General features: G+C 30.9%; 1 protein-coding gene across 1 annotated transcript in view; it reads left to right on the top strand.

Annotated features, from left to right (window-relative positions):
- LOC111707937 (transient receptor potential cation channel subfamily A member 1 homolog) overlaps window positions 1-12,110 on the top strand; it is a 29,128-nt gene extending 17,018 nt beyond the window's left edge. Inside the window, exons 23-29 of the mRNA XM_023481125.1 lie at window positions 4,117-4,232; window positions 4,669-4,725; window positions 5,015-5,088; window positions 5,603-5,653; window positions 6,274-6,371; window positions 9,511-9,606; window positions 12,099-12,110. Coding sequence (XP_023336893.1) covers window positions 4,117-4,232; window positions 4,669-4,725; window positions 5,015-5,088; window positions 5,603-5,653; window positions 6,274-6,371; window positions 9,511-9,606; window positions 12,099-12,110 — 504 coding nt within the window. The remainder of the gene's footprint in view (window positions 1-4,116; window positions 4,233-4,668; window positions 4,726-5,014; window positions 5,089-5,602; window positions 5,654-6,273; window positions 6,372-9,510; window positions 9,607-12,098) is intronic.
- The last annotated feature ends 78 nt before the right edge of the window (window positions 12,111-12,188 follow it).

The following is a 12,188-nucleotide window of genomic DNA, read 5'->3' as shown; positions in this document are numbered from 1 at the left end:
GAGGGTGTATTGAATCTTCATTTATGTTTAAACAGGGGTTGGATTCAAAGGCGAGTTTTTTCTGGAACATTTGACCTAATCTTCCCTTTGCAATATGTCTTTTCAAATTTCAATCTTCCCTTTGCAATCTGTCTTTTCAAATTTCAATCTTCCCTTTGCAATCTGTCTTTTCAAATATCAATCTTCTCTTTGCAATCTGTCTTTTCAAATATCCATATTCTCTTTGCGATCTGTCTTTCCAAATATCAATCTTCCCTTTGCAATCTGTCTTTTCAAATATCCATATTCTCTTTGAAGTCTGACTTTCCAAATATTAATCTTTCCATTGCAATCTGTCATTTCAATATCCATCTACTCTTTACAATCTGATTTTTCTAATATCCATCTTCGCTTTGCAATCTGTCTTTTCAAATATTAATCTTTTCATTGCAATCTGTCTTTCCTTTGTATGTATTTTCTTAGTAAGATACATTTGCCACTTTTTCTTTCAAACAACAATTTTATTTGCCATTTCTCTCCTTTTAAGAACAATTTTTCTTTTGTAATTAATTAACTAAAATACATTGCACCATGTAATCTTTCCTTTCATAGTCATTTGTAACATTGCAAACCGTCTTTTAAACATTTTATTTTCCCTTTGCATCAGACCTTTCAGTGAGAATTTTTTATTTACAGTGTGTTTTTTGCTATAAATATTCTCTTTGCAATATATCTTTTCTTATCTTCTTCAGTAATTTGTCCTTTAAATATTAATCTTCCTCCTGGAAATATTTCCAGATTAATCATATATATTGCAACCTAACAATGTAAACCTTTTATATTTCAAACTTAACTTATTTGATCTAACTGAATTCAAAGTTTGAAACATCAAAGGTTATGGCATTGGGTTGCATGGATATAGGGGTTGGTAATCAAAGCTTGTGGGAGAACTGCAATCTTTACTTTTAAAGATTAACCTTTTAATCTGCAATTTATCTATTAATGAATCAATTCTTCCCCTTTTCAATTTGTTCTTTTAAAAATAATTTTTCCATTTTTAAACTGTCATTTAAAAATTTTATTATTCCTTTGTAACATATCTGTAATTATGGAATATTAGTTTTCTGTAGACATCTCATCTGGACTACAACGGACAATTTTAGATATATCTTTTGCAATTGATTTTAAAAAGATCAATCTTTTAATTGTAATCTCTTTTTTTTAAAGATTAACCTTTCTTTTCAATTTGCACTTTCATAGATTTATTGGTTTATAAAATCAAGTTTGGGTAAGCAAATTTTTTTACAAAATATCTTTCGTTTGAAATTTATCTTTTTCTGCTTATTTTTAGTTTAGAATATTGTTCTGTACAACGAAGTCTTTTTTTAAGCAAGATATGCTTTCTTAGACATTTAATGCTATGTAAAATTAGCATTTTACATCAATAAATAAATTTGGTTTTTCTGTCTGTTTGTTCGTCTGTTTGTTTGTATCCAATAAACGTCAAAACGGCTGAACCGATCGGGCCCAAATTTTTTGTGGGACATCTAGAGACCCTAGGGAAGGTTTATGAACGATCAAAATTTTAAAGATTTGTCTCCATCAAAATTCGATCTTCATTAAAATTTTTAAAATTTTGAAAATCCACGAATTTTTTTGTGAAAATCCGCGAATTATTTTTGTTTTGTTTTACGATGTACACAAAGAGAACATGTTCACAATTAATTTAGAAGATTAATGAGTCAATTTGTCAAAATAATAATGTGAATAATAATAATAAAATAATAAACTAATTAACAAGAAAACTCTATAACTTGGTGCTTTTATTGATTTTTGTTCATAAGTTAATGCTTTCTTAAAATTCTTTTTGCACATTTTCTGTGTTTAGCTTGCACAGTGTAAACTTGTAAAACAAACTTACAATGAACAATTATAAATGACGTAATTTAGTTCGATGTAAAATTGTTACATTTTTTCAACAACTTTGAGTGTAGACAAAAATATCACGTTTAAGTAAATTTTTTAATCTAAGGAACATTTTCAAAAAAAATACGACTAAATAAAAAATGAAAAATTCAAAATTTTTAGTTTTCTATTTTAATCTAATTAATTCAAGAGAATTCTGTTTTTATTTAAAAAAAAAAAATCTAATTGTGGTTTTGCGTAAATTGGAAAACATTGACATAAAATGTACATTGTACAAGAGTAGTATCGGATATTGGTTTTCTTTAAAATATTCAGTCAAGAAATAGATTTTTGTAAAATTACTTTCAGGAATATGAAATATTTTTTTTTTTGGTTTTGTGCTGGAGTAATGATACAAAGGTCTGGAGTAATGATCCCAGGGTCTGAAGTAATGATCCCAGGGTCTGGAGTAATGATACCAGGGTCTGGAGGAATGATCCCAGGGTCTGGAGTAATGATCCCAGGGTCTGGAGTAATGATCCCAGGGTCTGGAGTAATGATCCCAGGGTCTAGAGTAATGATCCAAGGATCTGGAGTAATGCTACCAGGGACTGGAGTAATAATGCCAGGGTCTGGAGTAATGATGCCAGGGTCTGGAGTAATGATACCAGGGTCTGGAGTAATGATACCAGGGTCTGGAGTAATGATAATTGGGTCTAGAGTAATGATACCAGGGTCTGTAGTAATGATACCAGGGTCTGGAGTAATGATACCATGGTCTGGAGTAATGATCCCAGGGTCTGGAGTAATGATGCCAGGGTCTGGAGTAATGATACCAGGGTCTGGAGTAATGATCCCAGGGTCTAGAGTAATGATCCCAGGGTCTGGAGTAATGATTCCAGGGTCTATCCAGGGTCTGGAGTAATGATACCAGGGTCTAGAGTAATGATCCCAGGGTCTGGAGTAATGATACCAGGGTCTGGAGTAATGATCCAAGTGTCTAGAGTAATGATACCAGGGTCTGGAGTAATGATCCCAGGATCTGGAGTAATGATACCAGGGTCTGGAGTAATGATACCAGGTTCTAGAGTAATGATCCCAGGGTCTGGAGTAATGATACCAGGGTCTGGAGTAATGATCCCAGGATCTGGAGTAATGATCTCAGGATCTGGAGTAATGATCCAAGTGTCTAGAGTAATGAATCCAGATACAACTCAATCCCTCTAGTTGGTCTACCAGGCAAAAGAGCTAATCAGTTAAACAACTCTTCACTATCATTGTCAACACCAACACAATCTCATTAACTATCCATGTCAAACACAAACACAATCTCATTAACTATCCATGTCAAACACAAACACAATCTCATAAACTATCCATGTCAAACACAAACACAATCTCATAAACTATCCATGTCAAACACAAACACAATCTCATAAACTATCCATGTCAAACACGAACACAATCTCATGACCTATCAATGTCAAACATGGACACGATCTCATAAACTATCCATGTCAAACACAAACACAATCTCATAAACTATCCATGTCAAACACAAACACAATCTCATTAACTGTCCATGTCAAACACGAACACAATCTCATAAACTATCAATGTCAAACACAGACACGATCTCTCTAACTCATGCGCTAAACGAGGAACAATTACTTCTCTTGCTGTAATCTAAGCGGAGTCTATTACAACTGACGTGTATTTAGATATCTATGTTTGAGGTTAAGTTAATTTATGTATTTACAAGATTTGCGGAGATATATATCTATAAGCGTAGTTAAGCTAATCACAATACAGGTTTGACATATTTACGGAACAATATAGGCTATAGTCAATCGCATTACAAGTTTTGTGTAATCAATGATAAGCACATTTAGATTTACAGACAATGTACAACGTAATATATCCAGGTATGTTCAGGTTAACAAATATGGGGATTGCCGATATTTGCTATATGGAGTAATGATCATAGGGTCTAGATTAATGATTCCAGGGTATGGAGTACTGATCCCAGACTATGGAATAATGATCCCAGGGTTTATAGTATGATCTCAGGGTCTGGAGTAATGATCCAAGAGTCTTGAGAAATGATCCCATGTTGTTTTTTACCAAGAAAAGTTATTTGGGTATTTCTATATGAAACAATTTTTGGCTGCTTTTGTACTTTTTGAATTATTATCTTTTGAGATTTATTATAATTGATGTGATACTACTCAGGCCCGAGCTCCAGTTGATCCAATGGATAAGAAGAAGACAACCCCTCTACATTTATCCGCCAAATTTGGGCATGCCGAGGTCACAGAACTCCTATTGGAGCACGGGGCATCAGTTCAGTAAGTGGATTTGACAAATTTTTTAAAACGGATTTTTTAAGAAATCTAAGGTCCACGTTAAAGAAAAGTAAAATGCCCTCAAAATCTTGGTGAGTTTTAAGTGTCAAATTGAATAAGATCCTTTATCATATAAATTTTACAAACTCTTATTTTAGTCTGAATATTGCAACTTGGATTCATATTCGGACTTTTCTTAAATATTATGGTCTTATTTTCAAATATTGATTTTCTAAAAGATTGGAACATGGAAAGTGAAAAAGATTATTTGTATTCCGCTTTGTTCTGGCTATAATTATATTTGCATGAACAAACAGAAAGTAAATATACTTGTTCAAACCAGAATTATGCTTTTTATGCTTTAAATAAACTTGAATTTGTTAATAATTCATTTTGTTCCAACTTGCTTTGGTAAAATTTCAATTCTTATGATTTTTAGAATAAGAGATATAACCGGTAGAAATGGTCTAGACGTAGCAATCCAATATGACAACAGGTGAAAATAATTTTGATAAAGTTCGTAATAGACAAAAATCTTTACCTTCTACTATTCTGTCAGATCTTCTTTTTTCTAATTTTCAGTAGTTGGTTCGGAATAAAAGTTATTTCTGGATTCAATGTCAATCCACCGGTGACATTAAAGAGATTTATCAAAATACAAAACATTTTAAAATAGAAAAAAATAGGATATCTTATATACTTACATAACTTACAGGTTTGATGTGAATCTAACACGTTATTTTTTAATGGAGGGTGACTAATAAAAATCTCCTTATTCTTTTTAGAAATGTAGTTGTAGTTATACTGGAGAGTAATCAATGGGAGAGTGCTCTAAGAAATGAGTACTGCACAAATGCAGGAATTTTAATCATTTCAAAATATCCTAAAATATAACATTTATAGAATTTAAAACACTGTGAACTTGACACAAGGAGAATGTAGAATTTGTTGCGACATTACTGGTACGCCTTTGTGACCTTGTAGCTTCTCTGTTTTGTGCTTTGAACAAGTATAAGAAAAGCAAATTAATCCGAATACACAATAGAAATTCAAATTTTTTTTGTTATTTTCAATATTAGCTTTTCAAGAAGATGAGATCAGGAGTCATAATTGAAAATACGTAAAATCTAAATCTTTTATACAATTTAATACAGTTAAACGTAAGAATATTGGATTAACAAAAAGCTTTATTTTCTAGTTTCTACAGAATTTTCTTTATTTTTGTATTTTCTATTTATTTTTATTTTCTGGTTTCACAGAATTTTCTTGATATCCGTATTATTTTGTTTTGTGAATACCTTCCAGACATTAATTTTAACAATGGAATTTTCAATTTTCATTTCATACAATTTTTTAATTTTTAAAATTTCAAGATGTACGGGAAACACCTCTGAGGCTATTAATTAAAAAGTACCCAGACTTAGGTAAATATACAATATTAAAAAAATAAAGGTTATAACACCGGTTTTATAGGTGAGAAAGGAACTGAGTATTTGCCCCAAACTCAAATTTTCTGATTCCTATATCTTTGCAACCTAGTGGTGTCAACCCTTGAGATTTCAAATAAGATTATTTGATGTAACAGAATTCATAGTTTGAAATATCTAAGATCATATGACATTGGGTTGCAAAGATATAGGGATAAGAAAATCAGATTTTGTGACAAAGACTCAATTTCTTTACCATTCTGTTGGGTACACTGTAAAACGCTTTAAAAAGACGAACGTTAAACAACTTTCTTTCTTGGCTTCTGTTCTAAAACAGCATTAAAAATGTCAAGAAAAAGGAACCTGTTTTTTTATTGGACAAAAAAGCAGTTTCAATTCGTTAAGATTTTTTTCAAAAGACACCTGGATAGAATGGATTACTCTCCGCTAAACCCAAGCATCAAAAGCTTATAACTACTCTCTGTCTATTCTAATTTTACTGTCAAGTACCATAAATTCTAGTAAAACTTTTTGAAAAAATTTGGACAAAAAGCAAAAAAATTAATTAAGGCAGAAAAAGTACATATTATATACTGACTGATTTTTACTTATTTCAGCCAAGCTTGTGTTTGATAAGTGTGTCACAACAAACCAGCATAATTCAAAGCTTACTCAGAACACAAAAACTGTTTCTGCAGTTGATAAAAAACTAGAGGTAAAACCATTTAACCAGAGATTACAGAAAACACCAAGGAAATAGGAAATATACGAGTTTTCCTAAATATAAATATTTAAGTCTCTTTGGGACTGAAAAGCAGTTAAAAGTGTAGATAGTTTATTCACATATTATACGAAGAACATCAAAATAATAAAATCATAATTACAATTGTTCTTTTTTTAGGTTATAAAATAAACTTTTAAAGTTGTCAAGGTGAAATAAAATCATTATTTGATTTAAGATTTGAATGTCAAAATCATTTTTATGATAGTTTTTTCTAAAAGGATTTCCTGGTCCCTAAAGGCTATTAACAACCGAAGTATCTTGTATGCCTGCAGTACGGTGACAATAAAACAAAATGACGGTTTAATTATTTTTAATGCTATTTATTTTGTAATGACAGAAATGAATCGTTTTTGTTTTCGTTTTAAAACGACAAAGAAAAAAACGAAAAACGAAACGGTCGTAAACGAAAGATGGTAGTTTTTAGTTTTTGACGATCGTTAGCAATCTTTAACGATTGTTAACAACGACCCTTCATTTTCGACCGTTATCGACGACCCTTCGTTAACAAATTAATCAATGACAACCTTTTTAGGACAAAATATATTTTTTGGCCGGAAAACCTTAGGTCAGAAAACATTTACGTTTTTTCTCTAAGTAAAAACAACATTTAAGAAAAAAAATTGAAAATAATTTTCATAAAACTCAGATTCATTAGAAACCCCTTTTTAGAAAATCTAATATTAAAAGAACGATCTTTTCACCGTCCTCCTGTACCCGCTTTAACTGTATATTTTTCTTTAATCCTTTTTGTCCTGGTTGAAATCATGGCCAAATTTTGTCATGTATCCTTCTAAACGTGATAATTGAATTAAAGATTGTTTTTAACATCTTAAATATGTATCCAGTGTTACTCACAAAAGGATGAAACTGTAGAGACTATATGAAACGCTTAAAACATTACAATTCCAAGGTTAAATTAAATCCTCTGATTTAAATATAGCCTTTTTTGTGGCATTTTTAGTGAAATTCAGTGCAATCGTCTTCGAAGTTTCATCCTTTGTGAGTAACCCTGTTTAATGACAACTTGTGTTTTAAAACACGTTGCATCACACTTTAGAAACCCATTATGTCTTGCAACCTTGTCTTTATAACTTGACGGCTTTCAAAGGTCAAAAAGACCTTGAGTTCGTCGTTTAAAATTAATGTACATTGTACGTATTGCGTATAAACGGTTTAACATCAATTGCACCAATTTAAGACCAGAATGCATTCAACACAAACTTGTTCTTGTTTGAAATATTAACGCTTAAAATTTAGAGAAAACGGTTTTTTTAATATTCGCCATTGAAATTTTTATTTTGAATTTCATAAACTTATTACCACTTTGTTAAGACATTCTATAGTTTACTAGCATGGGACAAACAGACAGACAAACAGAGATTACAATAAAAATACATATCAAAATGAGGAATTGAAAAACTAAGAAGATTAAGTTCACTAGCACTACTCAAATATTATTCTTTTAGATATATCAAATCTGATCATTTAATGATTTTAGTTTACCAAATATAGGTTAATTCACATTGAGAACAAAATCTAACATGTAAATCCATTAAAAATAAATGCAAAAGCAAAATTGGCTTTATTTGCAGATTATTTAGCTTAATGGGCATATAGAAATATGTACAATTAGTTTTTCCCACGGTCAGCTTTAGTGCTAGATCTTTCAAAACGTTTGTAAATTATCTTAAAGTCATGATAAACAAATTCACCATTTTGATCAGCATATATCTATATGGATTTTTGAATGAGAGGCAAAGATAAAAATTATTTTTCCCATTTTCAGCCTGAAAAGGCCATAATTTTAACAATTATGGGTCGATTTTGTAGAAAATAGTAAAAATCCAACAGGTGCATTTAATAAACGAATTACCAAATTTGTTAATCATGAATGTAAGAAAATTTATAGATGTTTTGAAAACTCTATCTCTAAATCTGACCATGGGAGAAACTTAAATGGGCTTTTTGCATATATTTCTTTATAGAACTAGAGCTAAATAACTTGCAAACCAAGCCAATTTTTGCTGTTGCATTTATTTTTCTTGGATATGCACATTAGATTTAGTTCTCAATGTGAATTTACCAATATTTGGTATTTTTTATAAAATTTGATAAATCTACAAGACCTATTAATTGAGTAGTGCTAGACACGAGTCCTTGCGCTCAAATATCAAACTCTTCTGCACATTGTACTTCATTGTGAACAAGTCATGAAGAAGAAGGTCAAACTTAAGCGACTTAATGGTACGACTTTGAGACCTTGTAGCTCCCCTGTTTTTGATATTACGCAAAAATATCAAAAGTCAATTGATCAAAAATCTTTAAATGATCAAAAAAATGTACGTTAAACAGTTAGGAAAACTTTTTTTCAAAAATATCATACAATTTTACAATTAACTTAATTTTAAAGTTTAAGGTATTCTTAAACATTTATTTATGATTAAACGTCTGTAAACTGCAAACTCTCTTTTTCACGCAATCCATTTTGACTTTTTTCTCTTCTCTTCTATTTTCTACTCTTCTTTTCTATTTTCTTCTCCTTTCTTCTCTTCTTTTTCTTCTCTTTTCTTATTTTTTCTTCTATTTTTTCTCTCTTTTTTCTCATCTTTTCTTTAATTTTCTTCTCTTCTCTACTCTTCTGTTCTCTTATCTCTTTCATCTCTTCCCTTAACTCGTATCTCCTCTTTGTTGTTGACATTTAACCGGTTTTGACATGAACAATGCAGTACGATCCGTTGTTATGATTTTTCTCTGATTTGTTTACATCTCTAGCTTGTAGACCTAATTGAAACGTACTGCGTTTGTACTCCATAATTAGGCATTTGATCATTTGGCATTTGATATTTTGATGTTTTTGGGATATTACACTGTAAGAGAAATATTAGATAAACAAATCAAGTTTACTTTTCTCAGTATAACATTTAAATAAGCGGAGTTATGATTATATAAGATTTCAATCGTATGTGTAGTTTACTTTAGCTTGACATGATACGACATGCCAGGAGAGGTAATCCGATTTGGCGTGTTGAGAACAATTTAAAAGTTTTGATCTCATGATTTTTATTCTAAGGTTGTGATGAATTATGAGTTCTTAGATGATACATATTCAGTTTATCATCTTAACCAGCATGAATCACAAGATGAAACACATACAGCACATTTCAAGGTATATTCCAGAATGTTATACACACTGAACTAAGCTAGATGAGGTAGGTAAAATAGGCCTAAGATAGGCCGGGCGGGTACTGTAAAAAGTCAGGCCGCGCCATCAAAATTGAAACCAAGCCTGCATAGGATAGGGTTGGCCCAGTCCTTGCTGTACGTCACATAGGCCGGCACAAGGTGCAATCCGGTCACGCACCTCTGATCCTTTAGTAAAAATAAATTCTACCTAAAGTCTGACCGCGTCAACCTTGTTGCACCGGCTAGTCATATTGAGTGTCTGCTTTATTTATTTCCGGCGATACAGTACAAACTAGGAACGGAAAGGTTGACCCGGCCCGGAAATTCAAATGTAATACGGCTGCCCGTGCGGTTCGAATTCAAATAGACCCTAGTTCACTTAAGTGACCCTATCTCCATCTGAAGAGTATCTTGCCAATGTCCAGTTCACAACAGTACCTTCTCAGCCTCTTCAAAGAAAAACGATAGGAATATCCATGTTTTTTATATCAAAAATTTTCATCACATGAAGATTACAATAAAAAAATGTCGTATTTCAATCCGACCTACGCCATTTTCTTAATAGTTTTAATCAATTACAAATGACCACCCTTTTCGAAAAATTGATGACAAAGAAAAAAAACTTGTCTGATTTCGTACCATCAGATTAAAAGCTAAACGCTAATAAATTGCTACGGTCTGATAAAGATTGCATTTCAAGGTTTTGTACTTTTGATTTGATTATCATTCAGCCCTATTTCAATGTATTCGAACCTGAAACAAATTATCACCATCTTAAAGGGACTGTCAGCGTAATTTAAAGTGACCCTTCACGCAAAGATAACAATGCTCGATTCACAACAATACCCTTAATCAAAAGCTTTGTCTGAATAAAAATAAATTAGATATCAATGTTTTTAATTTTGAAAACTATTTATTTTCAATTGTGGTTTCTCTGCAAAAGTGATGGCGCATTTATACTGCAGGAAAATGTATTGGAATTATCAGAATTAAATACTTTTAAACCTAGAAAACCGTCAATATCTTCCACATTATTTACCAGATAAAAGGCTTATCTTTGAGTATAGATATCACTTCAAAGTACGCGTACCGCTACTTCCCTGTAATTTCATACCCGTATATCATTGTGCAGATTATAGTCTAATAACATACCATTATTGGAAAATGCAATGCATTGCATTTTAAGTTTTGCATTATTGTTTTATGATGTTGTTGCCCTGTAGCACTTTATACAAAGCAATAAATGATTAAGCAATTTATTATATTACTTATTTTTTTAACATTAATAACTAAAGAAATGTTATTTGATCCAATAAATTCAAACTCTGGTTTTCAAATCTTTATAGCGTAATATTTTAGCTATCAAAGTGAAAGTTTGCAAAGATATAAGGATTAGAAAATTTGAAAAGGATTATCTGTAGCTTCCTTCTTTTATTTACAGTCATAATCAGAAAGACCCGTAAGTAATTGACAGTTCATCAATCATCAGAGAGGAGTTTATAAATATATCAGGGAGGAGTTTATAAATATATCAGAGAGGAGTTTATAAATATATATCTGATAATTTTAAACACACAATAAAGGAGAACTCCATTTTGGAATTGGCAGGGCTGGGTCTATCTTGTTATCATCGTTTTATTAATTTTTAAAATTATTTGTAAAGTCGTCTGATTAATTATAAATTAATTCCGGGTCTTTCTGGCTATGACAGTGTATACTTTGCTTGTTTTTCTGCCTGTTTAAAAAAACGTCAAAATGGATGAACCAGTAGGCTGTCAAAGTTTAACAATTTTGACTAAAACAAAATATGGCGAATTCAGAGCAATGCGCAGTTGAAAGCTTAGATTATTAATACATTTAGTATAATAGAGAAAAGGAATTAGGTCTTTGCCACAAAATTTTTTTTTCACATCCCTATATCATTTTAACTTGATGGTGTCAAGCTCTGATGTTTCAAATTTGGACTTTAATCTATCAGAATTTATTTATTGCAATTTCTAAGTTCTACGACTTAGACTTGCAAAGATATAAGGATTAGAAATTCAAAGGTTATTACAAAAACTATATTCCTTTGCATTCATTGCATTCATTATTATTATTATAAAGATTTATTCACACACAAAGATATAAATACACTTATAAATGGTGTAGTTTAAATTTATTTAAATACATTTTTAAAGATACAGCTTTCCAAAAGAATAGAGAAAAATATGCAAAATTATGCACAAAGAGACGACATTGATCATTACTCATTACAAACCATATTTATCATTTCAGTTATTACGTAATCATCGAATCCTTCAACATATAAATTATTCGTTCTTGTATTTAAAAGTTCTTGTAAAACCGGAACTTTCCATGCATGTTCCAAAGGGACATAAAAATATTTCAATTGTTTCTTAACTAACATTTTACTAAGATCCGAAAATAAATTTCTATATTTACATTTAATTTTATACCCTTCTTATTGTGCAGATTATAGTCTAATAACATCCCATAGAGATAGAGATAGAAAGACAGATGTTACCGCCATGCAATTTCTATTGGTTCAGAATAGACAACAAA

This window comes from Eurytemora carolleeae, unplaced genomic scaffold, assembly GCF_000591075.1.
Source record: "Eurytemora carolleeae unplaced genomic scaffold, Eaff_2.0 scaffold653, whole genome shotgun sequence".
NCBI classification, from domain to species: domain Eukaryota; kingdom Metazoa; phylum Arthropoda; class Copepoda; order Calanoida; family Temoridae; genus Eurytemora; species Eurytemora carolleeae.
The sequence above is the reverse complement of the archived record's forward strand: the minus strand, read 5'-3'. Positions and strand labels throughout refer to the sequence as shown.